This window comes from Haliaeetus albicilla, chromosome 13, assembly GCF_947461875.1.
Source record: "Haliaeetus albicilla chromosome 13, bHalAlb1.1, whole genome shotgun sequence".
Taxonomy (NCBI): Eukaryota; Metazoa; Chordata; class Aves; order Accipitriformes; family Accipitridae; genus Haliaeetus; species Haliaeetus albicilla.
In genome coordinates, this window is record NC_091495.1 from 8555740 (window position 1) to 8581561 (window position 25822).

At 48.4% G+C, this 25822-nt stretch overlaps 1 protein-coding gene and 1 long non-coding RNA gene across 3 annotated transcripts in view; both read left to right on the forward strand.

Moving 5' to 3' along the window:
• Positions 1 to 3171: 3171 nt before the first annotated feature.
• The window catches only part of DUSP10 (dual specificity phosphatase 10), a 30899-nt gene continuing 8248 nt past the window's right edge, over positions 3172 to 25822 (forward strand). Inside the window, exons 1-2 of one of the 2 annotated variants that reach the window (XM_069800082.1) lie at positions 3172 to 3286; positions 8528 to 9373. In XM_069800082.1, the coding sequence (XP_069656183.1) occupies positions 8572 to 9373 (802 nt within the window). In that variant the 5' untranslated portion in view covers positions 3172 to 3286; positions 8528 to 8571. Of the gene's footprint in view, positions 3287 to 6718; positions 6858 to 8527; positions 9374 to 25822 lie in introns of those variants that run through there. The other variant, XM_069800081.1, reaches the window with a different exon arrangement.
• Positions 9386 to 17064, forward strand: LOC138688553 (uncharacterized). Its single transcript, XR_011327416.1, has 2 exons — positions 9386 to 15749; positions 16373 to 17064. It is a non-coding gene; the product is annotated as an uncharacterized lncRNA (long non-coding RNA).

Here is a 25822-nt window from a genome sequence, read left to right on the forward strand (position 1 = left end):
TGGCTGGTGTTTGCAGCCGAGCAGGATAAAAGCTGCGGTCCAGGTGGAAGGTCTGATGTGGAAGCTTGCTCTGGAAGACAAGAACCTTCTCACGTAAGACAGGAGCTGCCCTTCCTGCATGGAGGCCATACAGGGGCTGCTGCTGAAGCAGCTACCATGGCAGTTGAAACAAGCGTCTCTGAAGATCTGTTCTGGTACGTTTCCAAGTGCGGATAAGTCATAAAGGTCATATTCCCATCCTGCTTCCCCTTTTGTTTATGGGGGTGGAGGTAGAAATATGCAAGACGGTATTCTCATTCTTGTGGCTCAGGAGGGAGGAGCCGCATCAGCCAGTGAAAGAAAAACCAGGAGGGAGAGCACACAAAAAGCAAGAGTTGTCACTTCTGGCAGGCAGGCAGGCAGGCAGCCATCCTCCCCAGCACAAGGAGGAAAGGGCTTGGCCTCGAGGAAAGGGCTTGGCCTTACCCGCCTTTGCAAAGGGGCAGCAGGACTCAGGTTTGCTCGGGAGCACACCTACAGCATCTCTCAGCCAGGGGCCTGGAAAGACCCTCAAAAGCCCCCGTCCCACGGTGTGAGCTGCCGCGTGCCCTCGCCTACCCTGTGGACGTCTGTCTGCAGTTCCCAGGCTGCTGGGACAGGACAGCGGGATATTTGCCTCTGGGAAGGAGACCTTGTGCCAGTGAGCCGAAAGGCAGCATTTGCTCTCACTGAATCGATAGGGTGGTGTGGGTGCGATGGAGAGCACTATTTGGCCCAACTGGCTGTCAATAGTGCTGCAGCTTTCTCAGCTCACAGTTATTGTCAGGACAGCAACTATTCATGCACTTATTTTCCAATAGATCTGATTTGAATAATTCACCTTCCCTGATCCCTTTTTGAAGCCAGGAGGGCCTAGCCTTTATGACCCCAAACTGATGAACAGAGCTGTAGGATTGATTCCAGCTGGACTTCCTCCAGTCCTCTTGCTCTGCTCCCCCTCACCAGTGTCTTCCCCTTTGGCTCTCCTAAGGAGAGCCAGGGCAAGGGACCTCACCCAATCTCTAAGAAAAGGAAGTAAGACTGTGTCTGGCCTGAATGCAACTTATAAATAAAGACCTTCAGAAAGCAGTTCCTTTTTTCTTTTCACACTCTCTTAGTCCTCCCTCTCTGGCCCTCACGTCCCCTCCCGTGTGGCACAGATGTGCCGCTTGTCCATTCCTGTTGATGGGCTCCTGGCGTTGCTTCGTGCTGGTGGTGTGGGGGTTCCAGGAGCACACCTGAAGACTTCATGTGACCAGAGTCTGTTCTGCTCCCTATGGTGCCTGTACCCTGGGGAGATCAGTAACTGCGTGCACACCCAAACAGCTGCTGCTTAAAAGGGAAATCATAATGATAAAAGAACTGTAAAAAAAATTAAAATCTGTGTCTGTTCTGCTGAGGTTCCTGGCCAGGCTACAGCCCGAGATGGTTGGAGAAGCTTAAATACAAATGAGCAAGTCGGACCCAGGCAGGTTTGAAAAACTAGCTGACTTTACTAAAGCAAACTCTGTTTAATCATTCCTCTGTTGCTTTAAAGGAGGCATATACTGCCAGATAAGTGCAAATATGTTTGTTTTGAAGCCCTGGGTAAATGTCCTGTAGAGGAATTAAAATGTCAATCTGTAGCTGCATTTGTTTAATGAAATTGTATAAACAAGGCTGTGAGCACAGATCACCTTCTCACTTGAGCGCTGCATCTCAAAGGTGTTGAACCACTTCCCGCTCCTCCCAGGACGCAGCCGTCCCCATGCTCTGCTGGCAGAAAGGTCACAGGGGTGCTCACAGGGCTGCTGGAGGCAAATTCCCCCGGGTTAGCTTGTCCCCTACTTTAGCTGCTGTTCAACGTAACCCATCCCACCTGCTGCAGCTCAAGGTGCCTCCAGGGTGGTCTCGAGCCGAGATCTGCCACCAAACACCAGGAAGGCAAGGATGCCTGCAAGCGCTGCTGGTGAGCATCCGAGCACAGCCCCACAGCAGCAGCCAAGAGCTAAGCTGGAGCGGGCATGGAGGTCAGCACATATGGGATGCCTTCACCTGTCTGACCGGCCTGCATTGTTGCTTTGTTTAAGTGATGCTGCTCACCGCTGTGACATCCTTGCCCAAATGGTCCCGTGGCATGCTCCGGGGAAGGGACACCTGGCATGGCCCGTGGCTTACCAAACTCACACCGGCTGCTTGCTGGGCAGCAAAAGCATCCAAGTGGAGTTACAGTGCTATAGCTATTGCATTTTAATTTCTCACCTAGGTCATTTTATAGCAGCTTCCCTGCTGAGGATAAGCCATAAAAAGCAAGCAGGAGTACAAGGATACATCTTTATGTTTACTACTGGATCTCATATTCCTTATAAATTAATTTTGTGCAAGGTTTTAAACCCACCCCCTTCTTTAGAAGATGAACTGTTTGTCTAAAAGGGATTATGTTTCCACTTGTACTACAGGATTAGTTAAGAGGGAAGTTTGTATTTTACTGAGGAAGGTGCTGTGAAAACAGACTTCAAAAAAAAAGGAAAAAAGAAAAAGGGTTATCCTTTTCTTGCAAAAGTCTAACAGAAATGAAGTGGTTTCTCAGCTTTGCCTGTGTAGTGAACTGACATTCCTAATGAGGACAAACAAAGGTGCGATGTGATGTATTAAAGCCAATCAAGAATCAAAGAGTGCTTCAAAAACCAAATGGGCAAACTTACATAGTGAACACATAGGAGTTCAGTCTTGCCCCAGGGAGATCTGCTTTTAGACAGTTCATGTGATACCTGCTGAAGTGCAGGACACTGGTTTGCCATTTAAATACTGTACTGGTTAACACCTTTGCTTTCCCCAGGTTTCCCAATTTTCTGCTCCATGGTGTAAGCTGTTGTGTGGCTTTGGGCAAGTCATTCAACCTCTTGCTTCCCATTTCTACTGGTAAAATTGCTCTGTTTATATCCCAGTCTCAGGAGGAACAGGCAACTGTCCTTTATTGTCTTTACACAGCCTGTTATGGTGAACACCTAACTTTGGTTGTTACTCTGCTCCTAAAACCAAAACAACGCTACCACTGAGAGGGCAGCGCTGACAGGAGTAGGCACAGGAGCGCCCAGTCCTGCAGTTGTACGGACCACAGAGCATGCGGTGGTCACGGCGGAGGGATGCACCATCTCGTACATCAGGTCAAATCCTTTCTTCACACATCACTTTGGAAGAGATCTGTATGTTTGGGGGGGACAGGACAGCAGACATTCCTGTCTGCTTAGACGCAGGGTGGCTGCTGCACATGGCTTTGTTGGCAAAGGTAATTATTTATTTATTTTTTAATCCTAAACAAGAGAAAAGGTCCCTGATTGTAGAGCGGAAGGTAAGAATGGTTGACGTGGAAGAAATCTTTCAATAACAAGGGACTCTTTAGTCTGAGAGCACTTAAGGGATGCCTGTGTTATTGGCAAGAATTTTGATGGCTTCTTTTTCACATCTGTTAAATATTCAGCATGTTTTTAGCAATCTTTACCCTTTCTGTGAGGTTGAACGGGTTTGATTGGATTTTATGCAATTAGTATACTGTGAGAGTTTGTGAGGATTTGCTTCAATTCTGAGATGATTTCTCTTTGTCTGCTTGTGGTTTTCTACAAATATCTGAGCAAGTGCACCATGATGGCAAAAGCATTTGAGGAAAATGAATGTCAAAATCCCATGTGCTGCTACTGCTGGAAGAGGGAATTTAACTAAGATCTGCCAGCTTTCATAGTAAGAATGCTTGTATGCTTTTCAGAAAATAGAGGTTTAGTTGTTAGGGGATAGATAAGTCGCATCTCTTATGGGTGTTAAATTACAGAAAGCAAAAGCATTTAGAAAGCTGTTCATTGAATATGCTCAGAAAAAAAAAATCACAGCGGGTTGTGGTTTCTAAGAGCAGGAAAAAGGCCAATCTTATGTCATAGGCTAATAAAATATATTAAGGATGAAGTCAGTAAAAGTTCTGTAGGAAATCCTCTGAAACCGAGGACGAATAGCAACTTATAGTCAACTTTCTTAGAAAAATATAAAGTTAAGTCAAATTTATGAGACAAAAGTACATTTGGCCTCCCTTTGTATTGTAAGAAAACTTGGCAAAGGCTGCGTATCCTTCAGAAGGGAGCACTGCTTGCCACGGGTAAGCTCTGCACGGCTCTTCTGTGAGGTGAACTCCTCCATAAACAAGTCACAAAACATTTCCTCGGCGCACGTTGTTAGTACTGAGAAATTTGGTCAGAAAGTAAAAGATAGCTAAATCAATGATTCCAAGTGTTTTCTAGCAAATGTTTGCTTTAGGACACGTCTGGCTTTGGGAGGATGCCCAAACACAGAAACCCAGTTTCCAGCTCCCCTGGTTGGAAGGACCATTTCAGGCGGTGAATTGAACATAAGCCCATGGAGAGCTCCTTCCCCAAGCCTGAGTGTGGCTTGAAAGGGCAGTTTTGAGAGAAGCATGAGCTAACCCTCCTCTCTGCAGTGAGCCCAGTGCCAACTTCAGCAAGCCACGGACAAAGAGGAATAGAGAGCATGAAAATGCTACAGTGGTGTCTCACGCTGACACCTCCGGGGAACTGCACCATGTTTGTGGAGAGAATCTGAGACTAGTGCATTTCTGCATTGATCTGTTTGCCGTCTCACTGGGGAGGGCAGCAATTGCACGCTGGTACTAGAAGCCTGATTTACCTTTATGCTAGGTATTATGGTGACTTATATTTGTAAGCCTTCGGAAGGTAATACCTCCAGACTATGGTTTTTGCTGGTGTGAAGATGAAGCCGCTCCATGACTTAGTTGCTCGAAGTCTTTGCCCACGTGTTTGCTCTCAGTGGGAGCAGATTGCAGGAGGTGAAGCTGTTGCATGCGAGAGCCTTCCCCCGGCTCCCCTTTCCTTTCCAGTGTGCAGGAGAACTGCTGCCTTGCTGTGGCATCGCAACAGTGGAAACCAAAAGTCTGAGTTTGTGCTGGGTGAGTCACTGTCCTGCGAGGAACATTTAGGGGAAAGCAACTGATTGTTTAAGGGGTGGCTGTGAGAACGACTTGACTTGCTGTTTACGTTAGAACTATTCATCAAAAAAATCAAGTACTCAGTGCTTCTAAAATCTTGCTACCTGTTTTTGCGTTTTTTACTCTGAATTGCTGAATGCTGATACTGCTGCATTTTTTGTAATAGTCCTGGCTGGATTGGTAGTCACAGCTTGAAAATCCCAGTTGAAAAACGAATTCTCCATGTACGCTCCAGAGCCAAAATCTTCGGGGGCTAATTTAGATTCAGTCTTATCATACTGACAACATCCTATCTGCTCTACCTTCACCCTTCCTCCTCTAGCTCAAAGGGGTGTAGGTGAAACTCTTGGGCACTCCCTCCGTCACGGAGGGCACAGTGGGATGCATCATTCTGGCGATGCCACTTTCCCTGTCTCTGACTTGGTGGGTTGATACATGATGGAGATTGATACGTGATGAGATGCGGTTGCTAAACCAGGAAATGCTAAAATGGATTGCACAGTGGGGAAGAAATGGGTGCAAAAATCTCGTGCTGCTGCCAGGTCCCCTCCCGGTGTTGATCCATACGGCTCGAAAATCAATTTTCACCTTTTGCCTTGCAGTGCACCCGTAGCGAGGGTGAGAGCTCATTATTTTACCCATGTCAAGGTCTGACAGAAAGGATGAAAGGGATTTATACTTGTCCTCGTAACTGGTCCCTAAAATCTCGTCCTCAAGCCTGTGTTGCTTTCCTTTTCACGCTGGGAGAGTCCAGTCTAATCTGAATGTTCACGACCAGGATGGACTGGCAGTATGCCAGAAGCTGGATTTGGTCAGAATTTGCATAACACGGAGCAACTGGTTCCATCTTTAACGTGGAGGTCAGGCAGGAGGAGACCTACAGGCCTAGCCGGCTCCGAGCTGCGTGCGGGGGGACACCTCCTGCCCTCCCCGTGATTTATAGCTGCCGTGCAGGGAAGTTATTGTTTTTCTACTCAAAGTATCTTGTGCGGGCTTATTTTTGTTGGAGGCGGATCGCTTGGAAGAGCATCTAAAAAGCAGCCTCCTTGGTTTGACACCACTTGTACCTCACTGCGCTGCTTGTCGGGGGGGGGCTGGGGAGGGCACGCAGCGCTGCCCCGAAACTCCAGGAGCCGGGGGGCTTTGCTCTCCCTGCCCTCCTTTGAAGGCGGCCGGTGGTCTCGCTGGCCCTTTCCCGTGGGTTGTGGAAATAGCTCTGCCTATGGCTCTGGCTCGCTTTGGGTGGCGGTGGCGGGGAGGTGGCGCGTCCCTCTGAGGGGCAGCTCCCTGACGGGGTGGCGCGGTGCAGGGGGCGGCAGGCCGGGGGTTGCTGGGGTGTTGGTGGCTCTTCCTGGTGAAGGGACTGATTTGGGACGTTTTGGGGGTGTCGCACCGGCAAGGCCCGTCGGTTACCCCGGCGCCTCAGGTCGCCCCGGGGCCGCGTGTGCGCGCACCGTCCTGTGGGGGGCGCTGCCGCGGGGGTTGGGGGGAGGAGGGCGCGGGCGCGCGGCCCGGCCGCCTCCGCCTGTCAACGGGGAGCAGCTGCTGCCCCGGGGCGCGGGCCGGCGCCGCGCCCTCCCGATTGGCTGCCGATGACATCACCGCCCCGGCGGCCGGCGGGCCGGCCACGCCTCCTTCCCCGCCCCGCCGCCCGCCGCCGCGAGGTGATTGGCCGGCGGGGCCGCCCGTCGCCGCCCGCCCCGCCCCCGCCGAGCCGTACATTTACGCGGTAGCAAAAGAGAAAGTAACGAGGATGGTGCGGGCGGCGCGCGGGGCGGGCGGCGCGCGGGGCAGCGGGCGCGAGAGGCAGCGGCGGCCGCCGCGACGCACCGGGCCGGAGCGCGCCGCGCCGGTGAGTGCGGGGGAGCGGAGCGGCGCGGCGGGGGCCGCGGGAGCCCGGGTAGGGCTGCGGCGGCGGGGGAGCACCGGCCCGGCCCGGCTCGGCTCGGCTCGCCGCGGCTCGCCGCGCGGGTGGCGGCGGCCCTGGGTCCCTGCGCTCGGGGGTAAAACTTCAGTTTCCCGCTTCTCTTGAGCTTCTTTCTTGCTTCCCCCGTCCCTAGCGAGGGGAGCTGGGTTGTCTCCCTCGTTTATTTAATTTTACTACTATTATTTATTTTTAAATTGCATCAGGCGGACGCGCTCAGGGCTCGTTTATCCTTTTTCTAAACGGCGAAAAGGGCGAGGGGAGCTTTGGGAAAACAAGAACGGGCTGGAAAACCTCCCGGCTGAGCCGCTACCGCCGCCAGGCCGCTCCGCCAGGCCCCGGGACCTCCGCCGTCCCCCGGGCGGGTGGGTCGCGGCACCTTGTCTCGCTCCGGAGGTGCCCGCGGGTTCGCTCCGTAAAGCGGTGGCTGCTGGCGTGGGGGGGGGAATGAGGTGGCGGCAGCGTCCTCCGAGCCGCCCCGGGAGGAGGAGGTCTCGCTTTTTGGGACGGGGCATCTCCGTGCCCCTTTATCAACGGGCCCGGTGCAGAGCCGGCTGGGGAGGCGAACCGGTGTTGCAAGCACTCGCCCGCTTTTGGGGAATTGGTGGAGTTGGTGAAGTTGCTGCTAGGATGTGTCTTCCAGCGAGAGCCGCAGCTGCCCCAAAAGTTGCTGGGGAAGGGGAGGCACTGTCTGGGCTTTCTTAGGTGGTTTTGCTCTTGTTGTCTTCCTTCTCTCCCGAGTGGAAAGTGGGGGGTGTCTAATCCTGCGTGCTGCCCCTTAGCAAGTGGCAAGGCAGAGGTTGTGCGGGCTGTGACCTTGGCTGGAGTAGAGGGGACCCCTCTTTCTAGAAGCTGTGAAATGTGCTGGGGAGGAGGGAACTTCTGCCTCTGGGACTGCTGGAGATCAGCAGCCTTCCTGGGCCTGGAGCTGGGGACTTAACTGGGGCTGGACTAACCTCTAACAGGGGGATGGAAGCGCAAGGCGCACGCTTGCTTTTTGTGAAGGTCTCCAGAACCTAATTTTCCTGTTTTTTTTCTCCTGTGTGTTTTTTGTTTAGCTGTATGTGTTCAAGTTTGTGTCCATATCAGACAATATATTCACGAGCTAATTTTCTTCCAGCTTGCTGGAAAAGTTGCATGTTGCCACTGACACATTCAGCTCCCGTGCGTTCCTCCCAGTAGTAGAGTCAGCTCAGTAGTTGCTTCCCTTGCAGTAAGCAGTGGGAACAAGAGAACGTGCCTCTCTGTTGTTATCAGTTGCATTCCTTGCAGCCTGGGGTTTCAGAATAGCTCGGCACCATCTGCATGTAGACAAATGCCTCCTCCTGGGTGTAGCTGCTCAGTCCAGGCTAGTCGCGTGTATTCTGCGTGCCATGTGCACACGTGCAGATAGCTGAAGTATTCGCTGCAGGATTGGAAAAGGTTTTTTAGCAAGTACTGTGAGCTGGTAACTGTCAGAAGGGGTTGTTAGGTTGTTAGCTGTGGATAATGGGTGTTGGCAAAGTAAGTTGCTGTATCTGTAGGCTTATGTGATTTCATGATCTGTTTTCATCACCTTTTTCTTCTTCCCATTCCCCCTCCCTTTTTTTCTTTTGCAGGGTGATCTTGAGTTCTTCTTAACTTGCTAGTACTCAGCCTCCTCATGCCTCCATCTCCTTTAGACGACAGGGTAGTAGTGGCACTTTCGAGGCCAGTGAGACCTCAGGATCTCAACCTTTGTTTAGACTCTAGCTATCTTGAATCTGCCTCTTCTGCCAGTGAGAGCCACTCCAGTCTGCTCGGCACAGCTGTCGTGTCCCTAAAGACTGCTAATCTCACGTATATGCCCTCATCTAACGGCTCTGCACGCTCCCTGAGTTGTGGATGCAGCAGTGCCAGTTGCTGCACTGTGGCAACATACGACAAGGACACTCAGGCCCAAACTCAAGCGAGCACCAGCAGCGCTAACGCCGGAGCCTCCACTGCCTGCCCTGCCAACCAAATGGTCAACAGCAATGAGAATGCCGGCAGCTTGAGCCCGCTGGGCGGAGTGGGGAGCCCAGTCTCAGGCACCACCAAGCAACTCGCTAGCATCAAGATAATTTACCCCAATGATCTGGCGAAGAAGATGACCAAATGCAGCAAGAGCCACCAACAGAACCAAGGGCCTGTCATCATTGACTGCAGGCCGTTCATGGAGTATAATAAGAGCCACATTCAAGGGGCTGTCCACATTAACTGTTCTGACAAGATCAGCCGGAGAAGGCTCCAGCAGGGCAAGATCACCGTCTTGGACTTGATCTCCTGCCGGGAAGGCAAGGACTCCTTCAAGAGGATCTTTTCCAAAGAAATCATAGTATATGATGAGAATACCAATGAGCCAAGCAGAGTAATGCCTTCCCAGCCACTCCACATAGTGCTGGAGTCGCTCAAGCGAGAAGGCAAGGAACCCCTAGTCCTAAAAGGTAATCCTCCTCTTTGCCCGCACGTAGTCTCATGGCTTGCTTTGCAGCGCGTGTACTCTGGTGTCAGCCTTGCTGATGGTTGAACTGTGAAAGCGTCCGTTTATCTCTAGGAAGGCCTGCATACCTCGAGTCACCAGTGGCAAAGCAAATGCCTTCTGTGGACAGATCATGGAGCTGGTAGCATGGAGATGCTTGCTTTTCTCTGACTGTTGTCCTTGAGTAGCAGAGGGGGTGGGAACTGGAAGGAGGAGGAAACGTGCTTCCTGGTGTCTGTGCAGACAAAGAATTTCCCCCAGTGCTTGCTCTGAGTATTTATAGCCCAAGGGGCAGAGGTCTGGGAGGGTATACTCTTTTAGCTCATCAGGCTGACCTTTACTTAGCAGCCTTATTTTGGTCCATGTAAAACTGAACTCATAGGTGCTGGAAAGGGGCAGTGGGAGAGTAGAAGAAGGGAGGAGGAAAGATGACAGAGGCCACTTGGTCTGAGGCATTGTGTCATGGACCAGTCAGCAAAACTTGAGGAGCAATCAAGCCTTTTTTTGGTGGTATGGGGTCAGAATAATGGAAGGAGGGAGATACTTTGTTCAAAAAGTGATCTGAAAGCGTTGCATTTACACGTACCTATGCTTTCTGTAAAGGTTCCTGTTTTAACATGTTGTTTGGTCTATGCCTTAATGCTTTGGGGGAAATGAGCCCCTCCAATTAAGGCAGCATCCAAGGACACTTCTATTTCTTCACTTCATTCTGTAGCTCCTATTTATAACAATGCAGCCTTCCAGATTGAATCTGCTTTACCCTGGATGTCTGTGCCATTCAGAGGCATGGTTGGCAGACACTGGCTGTGGCACTGAGAAACTGTGGAAGGAGAAACCAGGGAAGGAGTTGTTGCTTAGCTTATACTGTATGTATTTAATTCACTTAATTTTTCTGTACAGCTTACTACTTCCAACCTGCACAATGTGGTAGGAGAACAGATTAGGCTGATAGTTTATCCCCTCTCCTCTGCTTAGTTTCATGCTTTATAGGAGCAAAGTGTCCTGTGAGATACTCCTCTGTGGGTGTATCTTGTGGAAGCTTAAAATTGCACTGAACTTTCTCCTTGCTCCAGGCAAGTGTATGGTTATGCTGGGCTTGCTTCAATACTTGCTACAGGTTCCCAGTATGCTTTTATTGAGTCTTTCAGGTCACAGTGGTGCCCTTCATCTGTAAAAGAGGGAGAGGAGGTGCTTTGCAGAGTGAGGTTACCACTGAAGTCCTGCATTTCTGGTGGTAATCACTCTGTCATACAACCCCCCCAACTAGATACATGGCTGTAGTCTGCAAGCCTTCCTATCCTTAGGAAAGTGGGATGCTGAAGGTGTTTTTCCTCTGTTTCTCTGAAAACACTGAAGCTTCTGTGGCCCTCAGACTGGCAGTTTTTCAGTACCTGAGGTAAGATCCTGGCTGAGGTGGAGCTGCATAGCTGTAGTTGGGCAGCACCGAGCTGTCGGGCCCCACAGGCAGGTTGTGGGCAGCCCCTGCTCTCACCTTCCAGTGCTGGTTGCTGCCCCTGGGCACTGCGTTGGGTTTAACAGAGCGCTTGCAGGATCGCTCGGGCCATTTTTGGTTTTCAGCCACTGAGAACCATTAGCATCTGCCTTGAAGACCTTGCTTAGCAGAAATCCCCTCTCCAAGTTGTCCTGGAAGCATGCTAGAAGACAGAGGAAGCCCAAATTCTTTGCTTTTTGGATGTAGTGATCAGCTGGGCCAGAGCAGACCTCACCTGAGGAAGTGTGTAGCGAGGAGCTCGCCCCATCACCTTAACTCCCCTGCCCCCCTTTGAAGTGGGGCTCAAACTGGGGTCAAATGGAGTTGAGCGTATGATAAAGCAGCATTTAGAAAGGCTGTGGTTAAGTTTCCGAGCCGGAGGAGTGGTGCTGGAGGTGCTCGTTATTTAGTTTCACTTGTCAGATAGCGTTTTTTCCATCATGCTTCAGCAGCCTGGGAGCTGGCGTGAGCCCCTGGGTTCAGGCACCAAAATGAAACTGGGGGTAGCTGGGGAGCCCTTTTTGCCTCTGTCTGTTATTTCGAGCAATTTCTTTTGCTCGCTGCAGTCTGGTCCTAATTTATTGCCGCCCCATCTGATCGCTGGTGTTGTGTTTGCAAACACTGGTTGCTAGCCTGGCTGTCCAAGTTTATGTCCCCCTGATCCGGTGCCACCTTCTCCATGTTTGGTGCTGCCTGTCAGCCCGCGGCCCCGTTGCCGTTTTCGTGGCACGGTGTCGCGTTGTGGGGTGAATCCGATCGGCAAAGCCGAGGGTTGAGTTACAGCTTTGGCTCACGGTGTGCCGGGGCAGCGACGTGGCCCTGCGTGCATTTAGGTTTTAGGTGCCCGAGTCTTTTTAAATAGCGGAGAAACTCTGTGCTGTTTCCAAAGGCCAGGCTGTGATCTATAGATAAATGTATGTATGGGGGACCTTATTAGGCTCAAATTAAAAAGAGGTGGCCTGATTTATTTTTAATGTAGCAGACCAATATATAAACTAGCACTGTGACGAGAACCTTGGGGTTTTATGAATGCTGTGGTATGGGGGGATTTCAAGACCTCTGTTCCTCCTTTTCTACCCATGCCTCTCTTTGCTGCTTCCTTTAACGTGGAGCTTTTTTTTTTTGGTCATGAATATAACATTTGCATAATTTTGATTTAAGCTCTTTAGAAGCAGATATTTGCTTATTTCTTTGTTCACAAGGCACAACAGCACTTAAGACAGGCATAAAACCCCTATTTTGGAAAAAAAAAAAAAAAAAGTACTTCACAGTGCTGCTACACAGGCTCTAGCAGCCTAAGCTGTCAGGGCTGAAGCTGCTGCTCAGTCTATATGCAAAACAGGAGGAAGTCATGTTTCCCCCCAGCACCCACACACCTTCATACTAACCATGGTATTTCATGCTTACTGAAACCTAAAGGGGCCTCCCTTTTTGTGGATGCTTTTTTTTTTTTTTTTTTTTGCTTAGCATTGGGAAGGAGAGGTTGAAAAACCCGTGATGTGAGCCCAGCATCCCTTCCACTTGAGGCCAATGGCAAAGCTGTTGCTGAATTTGGGGAGGGAGAGCATGGTGGTGCGGCCCTGGGCTGGCTCAGCAGCTCCAGCCCTCCTTGGTGGGGTTGTGCCCCTTTCCCTCCTGCAAACCCAGTGGCAGCAAGGCATGTCTGCCTTCCCTGAGCACCTCCGCTCATAGCAAAAGTGGCCTGGAGTCTTGGGGGTTTGTGTGCTTGAGTTTGCTACTGGGACCTAAAAATAGGAAGTGGGAAATTCATTTGCATTCAGATGAAAAATACTATTTTACCCAGAATTAAATGTTTAGGTTTGGAGTTGAGCATCTCTTTTCCAAGTTAAATTAAATCTACAAATGAAACAAAAATGAAAAATTGAAGCATTTCAACAGCTTTTAACACAAGAGGAGTTGCCTTTGTCTCTCCCTGGCTGGTGTCTAGCAGTGTTGTCTTCATCCTGCCCTTCCTCCTCTGCCTTTGAGCCCCAGCAGCAGGAGCCTTGTGAACTCGCTGAAGTCTTGAGTTTTGTTTTTGAAGGCTTCTGTGTTTGCCTGCAGGGAAACACCAAATTTGAAAGCAGAGGTGCAAAAGGTAATTTGGTAAATAATTCCCCTCCCCACAACCCCCTGCATGCTCTAAACTGTTGGCTGGACTGCTGCAAGGGGGATGGGGAGGAACTGGCTGGTAGTGATAACAACTGGTTGCTTCTCTGTTCTTGTTCCTGGTCTGAGGAGCTTATACATGCTCTGGCTTTCAGTGTTCTCATTGCCCATCTAACAGGGTAATAAATGAAGTGACTCGCTCTCATTATAGCAGGGAGTATAAGACTTGCCAGCAAACCACTTCGTGCTTTCTGCCACAGTCTAAGAATAGCTTCAGATCTCTTACCACACTGAAGTCGCGTATCAGCAAAGTTGAAACAACTACAGAGGGACTGAGACACCTATAAAAGGAATAAGTGCCTAGTTTATGTTGTCCTACGTTCATGTAAAATACTGATCAACTGCCTTTGGAATACCTGATCTGGTCATAATCTGTTGCAAGTACATTATTAATTATTATTATTAATTATATAATTTAACAGTGTCAGTGTTACTTTAAACCCTAATTGGATTACACTGCACAAGTGTATTTGAGAGTAAAACTTGACGCAATCGTCAACAAATCCAGCTGACCAACAGAACACGTGCCTGGCACTTATTTCCACCAGAGATCTCCACTGAATAATTATTAAGTCATGGTTGTAATAGGGAAATGTGTATTTTTAAGTGTTAAGTAATGTGTGTGAAGTGTCCAATGTGTTTAAAACTGAAGTGTGTTCCCTCTGGGCTGCAGAGGAAATCTGGCCCCATCAGCCACTGGCGAAAAAAACACTTCTGCCGGCTCTATTAGGGTTGAGATTTCACCTTCAGTTTTCAGACTCTGATTACTGGAGCTTAAAAAGGTATCTTTTTCTTCACTGGAATAGATAAGCTTATTGGCCTTAACACTTGAGAATTGGTTGTGTGTTTCTATACCTTTTGCTTATAGATAAATTGGGGTAATAGTGTGGTTGGAGACCACAGTCTTTTCTGTACTTCTAGGGGATGCTTCTGCAAAGGAGTGTACCTCTAAACTTTGCCTATTCAACAGTAATGGAAAGTGTAGCATTTTGTCCCGGATGATGGCATCTGAGCATTCAAAGGGCTGGCTTGCACAGTGCCTGTCACATTTTAACTGTCCTTGGGGGGGAAGAGGGCAATGACATTCTTTTGCAAATAGAGGAACAGGAAGAATAATTTTTTTTTTTGTTAAGCTCTCCAGCTTCTCATACCCTTGGAAACAAAACTAAGAGTCAAGAAGCAAACTGTTATATTAGGCAAATATCTCTGATGCTTGTAAAGAAAAATCTGGTTCCAGTTTTGTTTAAACTAGGGGGACATCCCCTGCAGTGTTCCTGGTAGGTAGACGTTGGGTTATAATTAGCTGAATGCCTCATGTGCTGCCCTTGCTCTTACCCTGCTGGAGGCGGACAATCTACTAGTAAAATCTTTGTAGAGTTGCTTGCTGGTGTGTCTTCTGGCTTTTTAGTCTTAAGGTGAACACAGCCTTTTTGAGAGGTTGAGGGTAAATGAGTAGCTGTATTTGAGGTTTGAGTGGTGTTTGGATGTTAATACAGATGGACTTTTTTTTTTTAAACCTATACAGCGGTTGTTTTCCTTCCAAAGCAGCAGCCAATGTTTTTACTACACTAAGGAGCACAGAAGTTTTTAGTGAGATTACCTAGGCTTTATGATGCATGTGAAATGGGGGATCAGCTACTTGTCTTTAGGCTATGACTCTTTCTTTACACTGTGAAAAGCCATGTTATAATTAGTTTTTTATTTATGTAAGCAACTCTGAAGTGAAGAAATGCCATAAGTAGGAGCAGCATGCACACAGTCTTAACATTTGTCTGTTTTGCATGTTAACCAGCCAACCAGGAGGGAAATATTTCTCAAATATTCAGCATGGGCTTGCAGGGCTGTAGAATTCGCGCTGTTTAAAGAAATAGATTACGGTAATCTGTGAAGATGACCTAATGCCTTGTCCCTTTGCATGTGAGATAAGATTATGCGTGGTGCCTCGGCCTTGTTGGGAAGTCTCTGGTGGGCCTGGGAGAGTGCTGGCTACAAAAATCACAAGGCTGACCTGAATTGTGGCGAGCAGTTGTTTGCCTGGAGCTTTGTTTCTAGGTAATCACCTGAATCCATCTTCAGCGTTTTTTTTTTAAACACCTCTGTGCTGTGGAAGTTAAACTTTTTTTGAAGTTCTTGCTATCACAAAGGTGTTTGGTAAGCTGGGGCTTAAAGTGTGACAGATATCATGGATGTCACCTTTCCCCTCCTTGCCTAAAAGTCAAGAGCTGGCGAAGAGTACTGTTGAGAGGAGGCTGGATAAAGGTGCTGTCTTGCGTGTTGCACTTGCTTCAGCCGGCAGGCCTTTCACCTGGTCTTGATCCAATGAATGTTGATGGTTATGGTGGTAAAGCTCACATGTACCCCAGTGCCTTTGGGTTTGGCCACCGGTCCTGGCTGCGCCTCTCAACGCACACTGTGTGGAGGCAGAACAGGGGGTGGCTGTGAGCAGGAGCCACGGAGGGGTTCAGCGGGGTTATTTCTGCAGCTGGAAAGTCCCAGCGTGCTCATGGTCTCTGTGTGGGGTGGCCAGCTGATATTCTGTGCTTCAGTAGTGAAGCTGCAGGGTTGGTTGGTTTGGTTTTTTTTAATGCCTTGTGACTTTTTAGTACAGGAAACTCTTTGCTTCAATTAACATCTGTGATCAAGGCAACCTCATGTCTGGAAGCATCTCAGCCCACTGGAGGTTGGTTTTGTTGTGTCTTTCCCTGCTCTGAGAGATGTTGGTTCCCTGGGAGCATGTGTCCCTCCAGAAGGTGGTCTCTGACCTGCTTCTGGAACTGCACAGCAGCATTTTAGAGCTTGAAGGAGAGGAGGTGGGGAGATGGGAGAAGTAAGTCTCTCCCATGTGGGGCAGAAAGTGGGTAATCTGGCTAGAGAGGTAACTGTGCCTAGGTAGCAGGGCAGTCTCGGGGCCAGGGGAGCTCTGGCCAAGGCTCTGCGATGGTTGTCGTCTTGCTCTGTGACTAAGCACACACAACAGACTTGCTGTAAGGCCTTGGACAAGTCATTTTAATCTGTCTGGGTTCTATTTTTCTGTCCTTTGCACTGTTTGTAACACTGAGCTCATCTCTCTTGTTGCCATCGGTATTAAGTGTGGTTGACCCAGGTTCATCCACCGCGGCGGTGGTGCCCTGGAACAACATAGCTGCCTGTTGCAGAAAGTTAGGAGCACTCCCTTCCCCTATTCCCTTTACAGTGTGTTCTGGCTAAGTGGTAAACTGTAGGCTTTGATTTGCCTCTAGGTGGTTTTTGTTCTTTTAAAAATTCAAGGTTTGTTTTCGTGTCTTTCTCTGCTTGGGTGAGCAGGTTGCCTCCTTTCTAAAGGAAAGCTCCACTCCCAGTGAAGAGACCAAGATCCAGAAGGGGCACAAGCTTTTGGTCTCCTGGCACTTGTTCTTCATGGTGCCCCTAAGAGCATGTCCCAGGAGACTATGTACAAGAAAGACCTGAGCCAGCAAGTCTGTGGGGAGCAACTGGGACCTTGTAGGTCTGGGTGCCACCTAGTCCCTCTTGTTCTGAAGGAATGAGCCTCTGATTGCTGCTGCTTGGGGCAACGCTAGCCTTGTCTAGCTCAATTACACCCACAGCTCCCTTGGCTGGGGTCCAGCCAGTCTGTGTGTCCCTGCACGGGGCTGTCCCAACCGGAGGGATCTGGGGTTAGCACAGAGTGACTGTAAATCTGTCATCACCTGCTGCTGGGGGGACGTGAATGTGCTCCATGGGTGGGAGGGCTTGGGAGCCACTGCTCCCACTAGGGTTAGATGCTGCTTTGCACATATGCATCGCTTTGTTTCCAAGATAATGGCTTTGAAGGAGGAAATTGGAAAAAAATAAATTAAGAGAATAATAATAATAAAATGACATGAACATGTTAGTTCCAATTCTTTTACTATGCTCTAGCTTTAAAAAGTCTACAGCATGCCTGGGTTAATTCCCACTTGATTCACTGCAAGAGAAGAACTGCTTCTAATTAAAGGTAATAAAAAGAACAAATGTTACTACTTGTCCACACATGAATTATTATTATATATTATATTTTTTTACAATCGCTTAAAGAGATTTGGAAAATAGAAGATAACTTGCAAGCTTCTGTCATATCAGTTGAATTGGTTGTCTCAAGTTTAGTATGCCAAAGTGTGGTATTAAGCCTTACGTAAGCAGTTGACCAATGATGTTTTAAAGCAAAAGGTGTTAAGAGCAATTGACCTGTACTGTGTTGGTGATGGGCTCTAACTCTTCATGGTCTCTGCTAAGATAATGGGAGACTGTCTGTTCAGTCGGTGGAAACTAAGAATAAGCCTTTTGCTGCCACTTAGAATTTGCGGCATATTTTCGGTACAAAACCACTTAAGGTGATTGTTTAACACGAGGTTAATATTAGGTTCATAGGTGTTTGCGTTAGTCCTGCAAGGCAGCATGACATCTCTCTTGAAGGATAACACAGTCCTTATGCTTCCTGGGAAACGTTAGTGTTAACTCTGCTTGGAGACAAGGAGATCCAGGTTGGTTTTGATCTGGCTGAAGAGATTCCTTGTTTGATTGCTATTTATCTGTAAATATGTCTTCCTCCCCCCTTCTTTTTTTACTTCCCTTGACTCTGGAGTATATGGATGCAAACTGGGTCTACTTTTTCTTGCCCTTTGGGGTTTTTAAGGTCTAGCCTTGCGTCCCTGACCATTAGGATTGGGATTTAAGTGCTGGCAGGGCTGGCCCTGAAGTTTGTGTCAGGGTGGGCTGACACATGGCTTGCACCATGCTAGTTTCAGTAGTTTGCTGCTTTTATTTTTGGACAGTGTGGCACGGGGATGCGTCAGACAGCACCCTTTATTTTCTATGGGCTTTCCTCATGTGCTTTGAAATACCTTGCTGGAAAGTGTCAAATCAGAGCCAGTATTTCTAGCAAAAAGGATAGAAACTCTTCACTTTAAAAAGAGTTTAGATCCAGCAGGAATTGGTGGCATTCCCAAACTCTGGTGTGGTATCAGCACCCTGTTTTCCTTTCATATTAATGCAAATATTACTGGGGTTTCTGATGTGGAGGAGCAGTGGTTTGGGCTGGAAAAGAGCCTGTGTTCATCCTCTGGAGAAACAAAGCAGCCTGCTTCAGCTGTCCTGAAGAGGTTGCCCTTAAAAGGCTAAAGTGAATAAATGGATGGCTGAAGCATGAAAATGTCAGTGTTCTCTAAAACATGTGAATTAAACAGAAATGTCCACTCCTACGCATCCAGGATTACAGATGTCTGACACAGTGCTGGGACCCTTCTCCCTCTTCAGACGTGCTGAGCCGAAGCCCTCTGCGTTGTGCTCGTGTGTGATCACACCGGCTGCCAGCTGCCTGCGGGCCAGTTGCTTGAGGGACGCACATGGTGATGGGCAGGGAGAGACTTGGTAATAGGTTAAAAACCAAACCATACCTGGCGTTTTGGGGAAATCTGGTCTGCTCTACCTCTGTCTGTGAAAACAGACTCGTAGCTCTTTGTCAATATAAAACCATTTGTGGTATCTTTATTGCATTAAAATAGTTTCTGTTCCCTCCCCCCTCACTTCCCCTGCCTCGTTTGTACATAGCTTCAGCATTTCTTGATGACCTTTTTGTTAATATGATTTCCAGTGGGAGCATTTCACAGTAGAAGTATGTATTCCTTCAGGGTTTACGCTGACATTTCCAGTGATTATTTAATTGGACTTCATGTTAGCCTACATCCCCATGGGAACGCATACTTTTGCTATGAGAAGTTGTAATGTGTCTAATTTTGAGTTTCTGCTATAAACGCTTGCCCTCCAGGGAGGGTAAGTCCAATCCTCGTCTGTGGCTGCAGAATTGTCACCATAGTGTGTTTGGGATGTGGGGTTTCTTGTCTTGTTCCTAATTACATTCTTCTATAGCTTAATCCTTGTACCAAAATTGAGAGCAGGCCTTCTCTTTCACCTTCCTGACCGCTCTGCAAGGATAATGCAACGCTTTGAAGGACGCTGCCATGTGGCTTATTTTCCTTTGAATACTGCCCCCCCCTTTTTTTTCCTCTCTTTCAAATGGGCAGATTCCGCATTCACTCAGCATAGGGGGATTTCCAGTTACAAGCTGGAACCACTGTCTTGAATTCAGAGATGTGGTCCAGAAGTATTCACAGCAGCTTCTGGACAGGCTGGTGAGTAGTCCCGAAGTTAGTGGTCTCTCTTGGAAAAGCTGGCGAGTAAGGTAGGGAAGGGATGTGTGGGATTTGCATGGGCGGCCTGGATCTGAAACTTAGGGTCCGAAGAAAAAACTAACTTTAAGACAAAAAAAAAATCCCCAAAACCCACAAAAAACCAAAAACCCAAGAAAGGTTCCCTAATGGCAGGTTAAAAAAAAAAAAGATTAAAAAATTGTTTGTTTCTAATTGGAACCAATTTGGATGATCTAGTGGTCCTCAGAAGAAGAAAAGCAGAGGGGTGAGACCTGCTGGTGGAAAGCAGCAAGTCATGTGTTGAGGTGTGGGAGGCTCTGGGGGTGACTGTGGTTGCGAGCAGGCAGTGGTGGGTTTGGAGGAGCTGAGAGCGGAGCTTGGTACAGCCAGCATCTCTGGCACAGCCTGGCAGGGGAAGGGGTTTCCAGTGACCTCTCTCCTGCCTCCCTGGGACGTGTCCCTAGGACAGCCAGCTGCACTGTGCCTGGTGTCCAAGTACAAAATAAAAGCAGATGAGACCAGGGACTGCAGAGGCCAGTGGCAGAGGATGCGCTGTGGCAAGGGGCGTGAGCCGTAGAGAGATGAAATTAGAAACAACATGCAAACACGTGCGCATGCCTTGATGCTGAGGGGAAACCTTTCCTCTATCCAGTGTCACACTCTTGACTTCTAAAGGGACCTCAGAGTAGTTGTGTCAAGGAATTTGTGTACAAACAGACCTCTTGGGATAGTTCCCGCATGGAAAAAACCTGACCTTGCAAGTTCTTCAGAATGCAGGGTTTTGCCTTTTTTTGAAGTGCCGTTGGCAGCTTGATTAGAGGGAGAGACTAGATTAGATTGAGTGTATCGAGGTGGAAGCTGTTCTTTGTGAACTATGTTTACTTTTACTTTATGTTTGTTTAAAGCCTAATCTTTTGCGGCAAGGCTGATGCTGAATGCTGTGTGGGCAACAGGGAAAGGAACCCTGCGATGGGTCTTTTGAACCTCCTTCAGACAGGTGAGAAATACGCTTGCAGGACCAGAAGGCCAGACCTCTTCTACTTGCTAGTAGCAATAAAAGTAGAAAAACTTTCAGTTAGGCCGTTGATTTTTTGGAAAACGGGGGCAATACAGGTGTTTGACGTAAATGTGGATACTTATATTGCAAAAGGATGGATTTTTTTATTTCCTCCCCTTCTTTAACAGCAGGAATGGTAATGTGTAAAGCAGTCCTGGTGTCACGGTGGTCTCCTTGTACTGCAGAAGGATGGGTTCCCCTCTGTTGGGGGCTTGACATCACATAAATCTCCCTCAAGTGTTTTAAAACCAAGCAAACAAAAACCCCACCATTTCCTTGAAATCAAAGGAGTAACTCCTAATGTCACCTGGGTGAGCGTGGTCTGATAGGTCCCCACCCCTTCTGACAGAAGGAAGTTGCCCTTCTCATCACAGCTTCCCGCTGTGTGAGCCAAATACTGTATTTTTAACCATGTCAAGCTTCCTACAGCAGTGAGGGCAAGCCCTGAGTGCTGCTCAGCAGCAGCTGTGGTGAGGAGGACATCTGTCTTGGAGAGTAGGAACACTCCTACAGTGACCTGCTGGGATTAGCCCTGTTGCTCTAGAAGAGGCATGGGAAGCACAGTTCTTTGCCACAGCAAATGTAGCCCTGCTTGGACAAGGAAAGTGGCTGTCTTGTGTTCTTCAGGAAATTTGAGCATCCCTTCTTTCAGTACTTCAGGATGAACAGAGAGTGTTCCTCAGTATGCACCAAGAACCATCTTTGCTATGGCTAAAGTGGTGCCAGCAACAGCTGTGGGAAAGTGTGATGGCTAGATCTTCCACTGCAAGGTGGTCTTAGCTCTTGTGCTCTATGGGTGCACCCCCAGTGCCTCCATGCTCTCCCTGCTAGTGCCTTTGGTACCCAGTAGACCTACCCCTGCTTGAGGCTAAGGGAGTACTGCAGAAGAAATACAGAGAGTTAGATGCTTTTCTCCTGCTTTTACTCTTCCCATGTCATCTGGTGGCGTTGGAGATAAGGTAGTGGGCGTTCGGTTTGGTTATGGCCCAGATGTAAGATCCTTTGTGCGCAGCCATAAACTTTGCAGACATGGCTGTGTTGGTAAGTGGTATAAAGAGATGGTCTGGAGGGTTGTCCACATCCTAGGAGTGGATTTCGCCTATACTGGCTGAATTCCGCTTCAACCTGTACACCTCCTTTTTCCTTGGTGGAAGGAAGCAAGCTGTGATGGATTTGCTGCTAAGAGCATACTTGTGTCAGAGGGGAGCGATATCTCCTGGGGTGCTTCTGTGCTGGAGCTCGCTGGTTCACCGTGCATGGGAAAGCACTCCTGATATAGATGTGTGACCTGGGGACAAGGCATTGCCTCCAAATAAGCTCAGCCAGCCTCAGCCCTCTGTAAACCTGTTGTGTGAAGGTTAGCACCAGGAAAGCAATGCTATGTACCCGCTGAAGCCGGTGGGGACTGTAGCCAGAGCCAAAGGGGAGGAATACATGACAGTAGGGAAAAAAAGTAAGCAAGCACAGTGCTCAAAGGTAAGTGCATCTCGCTTGAGCGTGGTGCTACAGTCCATAGCATGCCCTGCCTATGGTACAGGAGCAGCCCAAATGCTGGCATTAAAGCGGTGGTGGCTCAGCACCAGCTTGCCACCCTGCAGCAGGACCTCTGGGCAGTGATGGCAGCATGGCGGGGGGGTGGCTGTGGGGCCTGGACCCCCCTGCCAGGCTGAGGAAGGACACAGCGCTGGGTGGATGAAGTGTCTGGGCAGTACCTGGCCTCTATTTTTACATGCTGGAGTCACATTTGCTTAACCTTGAGGCATCCTGCACTTTGAATCAACTTGACACAAAGTCATCTGTTCATTAATAACACAGAAGCAGTTTAATTGTTGTCTTAGTGGAAAAATACATGAGACTGTCATCAGCTGTTGCTTCTGGCAGTGCTTTTCTGCAGTAATGTAAATAAATGAGGTCACAGGTTTAAAGGAACAGGCTGTACTTGCACAAATTCAAAGCGTCATCTTAAACAGATACGCACCAATTGTCTGAATATCTTTGTCCTGTGCCCCAAATGCTCGCTGTAACATTTTGACCTTAAACACACTCAAACGCAGCTGCAGGAGCTCGGTTTGCTATGTCGGTACTGACAGGGCACATGCTGAGTGGGTGTTTTAAAACTTGGCTTTGTTCCTGAGCAAGTGAAGCTTTTAGTGGCCAGAACCCCAGTATGGCCAGATTCTCTGCTGCTCCCCCCATGAGAGCCCAGCAACTCAAGAGGACGGGAAGTTACAGACCGAACATCTTTTCTGCTGATACTTCACAGCAGCCTGGGATTTCTCCTCTTGTTGCGCATGTGCGTGTGTGTTTTGGTTCTATTTTTTTGCAATGGCTTTGTGGTATTGTAATCGAGGATGAGCGGATCCAGAAATCCGCCTGGACAGCTTTGAAAGCTGTATAAAAGGTCTGTTTGTCTCCCGGGACCACGTGTTCTGTCTAAATGTGGATCCCGCATCTGCAGTCTGTCATGTATAAAAATATGTTCCTGTTTGTAATTGTAGCGGGAACACCCAGTACCTGTCATGCTCAGAACAAAGTATAGCCACACCAATGAGGTAATGCAAAGGTATTGCTTTATGGTGAGGGTATTTCACGGTAACTGCCTCTCTATAAGCTCCCTCACTACTCACTGTGGAGGGAACAAGGTCACTTAATCCCTTTACTGTGGGGTAAGAGCCTGTTTCCTATCTGGAAACATGTTGCAAATCTAACAAAACATATTGTAAACCCACATCCTAATTTGTATATAGTCACACAGCCATAGAGCAGCAGCGATGGTTGAAAGAGGTGCCAAAGAAGACACAGAGAAAGAGGGCAGGTGTTACTGTACTCCTTGTACTTTAATTCTCAATCTGGTCTTAAAAAACCAACCAACCAAAAAACCCCACTTGTATAAAATGTGTGCAGGTAAGGTTTGTTTTTCTTGCTTTCTTTGAAGATGATTGTTTCTATTGCAAGGTCTTGGTCCCTTGTAAAAGTTGGTTGCCTAGTTCCTGCCATACCTTTTGTGCCTGTTTTGCATCGTATTTGCCCTCTTCTGGTGGCAAATGACAGCCACCATGTTTGGCATGATTTTTATGCAAGCACCGTGCTGCTTGTCATTTGTTTGTTTTGGTTTTTTTTTTTTCATTTGTTCAGAGCTGCTCTGGCTCCTGTCCAGCTGCTCACCTGGCCGTGTAGCACTGGTGCAAGCCCTGGGCTCCTGGGTGGCTTCAGAGCTGGGAAATCTGTGTGCAGCTGCTGCCCGGGTGCTGCTCAGTGGGGGATTTTGAGGAGCATTAAAGTGAGATGTTTATGGGCAGATGGCTGCAAAGAGCTTGAACAAACAAGTGTGAATAGCTGGAGCATGTACGGTGCTGACTTGAAACTTCGTAGAATTTTCGAGGTCTCGAACAATCCAATGTCTGTTGTCGCTCACTAACTGTTCTGGCAGGGCAGGATGCTGGAAGATGTCATGCAGTGGTAAGTGCAAAAATATCTGGCTCTTGCATCAGTGGTGAGCAAGAGCCCTTGATCTTCTGTTGTGTTCCACTAGATAGCAGGCAAGGCCATCAGTCGTGAAGGGTCCTGCTTCATTGATTCATTTCCTCAAGGAAGAAATACCTTGGGTTCGCCAGTGTGCTGGGCATCCTTGCATGTCCATTTGCATTCAGATTTGGGTAGGTTCAGCCTCGTGAAAGCCTGCCTAGCAGCAGGTTGGGAGCAGAGCGTGCACAAAAGCACTTGGGATGTTCTCTGCATCCATGTGTGGGCTGCGTCAAACTGGCTGGGCAGTTCAGGCTTTTTGCTGTACTTTGGTTATTAAAGCTATGTGGTATGTTTAAAGCTAGAAGAGACAGGTTACAAGCATGACATTCTGTAGAAGTGAATATTGGTGGCTTATCTAGCTGCTGGCATTTTGGTTTGTCACTGAAGGTGGCTATGCAGCTGAATCTAGGCTTCATGGCTGTCGTTCAAACTGCACTGCTATGCATGCTCTGGTTTTTCCTGGTGGATATATTATATTGCCTCTACTTAGGCTGCCTGTATATGATGAAGGCTTTTTGCATATTGCAAATAGCAGCTGAAAAGCTGCTTTTAAAGTGCAGCTTATTTTTGCGCTAGTGAGAGGCTTCTGCCAGGTTGTGCTTCTCTTCCCCACTCCCTATTATTGCCCTGTGTAACGCTTCCTTCATGCCTCAGGTTTGGGAAGGCTTGAGCAACTTCAACCACAAAACAGCTTCTGGTACAATGACGAGTGGAGCCTCTGCATCCATACCTTGAGCTTCCTCATGATCCAGAGTTGCTGTCAGTAGCAGTGATATGTCTTGGTCCTTGCTGAGTTTAATGAATCGGATCAGGCTTGCAGTAGCTATGTGTTGGCCTGCTCTCTTGGTACAGCCTCTTCTCTCCCACCGCTTCTCCCCCACTGCATGAAGATTTTAAATGCTGAAATAGCAGCTGCTCGACAAAGGAATACAGAAGCATTTGAATTTGTACATTGTATTTACCTTCATATGGAAAGTCCATCCCTCTTTGACTGACTGGTCATAACGAACCTTGCTTGGACCTTTTTTGGGAAGTAGTCTCACAAGCTTTAGAAAAACCTGAGCATTATGCATGCATGACCTCCACTTAAATTACCCTAGTGCCTCATAAATTAGCTAGGAGCAAGGATCATGTGTGGTGAGCATGGCGAGAGTGGATTAAGGGAACAGCACTCATGAGGTGTCTGGATCCTGTTTTGGGACCTGCATGACTTGTATGGCAGTGCAGATCCAAGCTAAGCTTTTTACTGTTGGCTTTAGAGTTCAGCTAATGACTGCATTTTGCTGCATCCTTCTGGGTACTAGTGTTCTTGTCCAGTCCTCCCTTGTTCACATGTCTGAGCCAGTTCAGGTTAGTAATCCTCTCCCCAACAACGTGTTGTTTCAGCAATATTTGCTCTGAGAGTTGCTTGATTATGGTACTTTAAGTATTGATTGAACTGACTTTTTAATTCCCTGCCAGCATGAGGGAGGAAAGCAAGGAGAGGGAGGATGTAGACTGACATTAGGAAAGGTGACTTCTGCACTGGTGAATGTCAGGAAAGAAATAGTGGATGAAGCTATTGTATGTTTGGCTACTCCACTTGTTTGGGCATCTTCTGCATGGTGTATTTGGGGTTGTCTTCCTGTCTTTTGGCCTGGTGCTCCTGCTGGAGTGGTGGGGATTGCCCTGCACCTCTTAATCTCTTCTGGGTACAGTGATAACAGAGTTCTGCACAATGTAATGTCCTCTCCTCCCTGTTCTCACCTGCTGGACCAAAGCTCACACTGAGGAAGAGTTGGTAACAGGAGTAACAGTGTCTTCTGGCCAACAGGGCAGGCAGAGGCCCTGAGAGGAGGACAGAGGTGGTGAGGAAAGAGCTCGCTCTAGACTCTCCAGCTCTGCTGTATCTTGCAGGGTGGCTGGCTGGTGAAGCAGGATGGTGTCTGCCACACCATCAGTGTGTCTGCACCTGAGTGATGAAGCAATGGGATCCTACCTCTGCCCATGGCAGCTTACTCCCAGAAG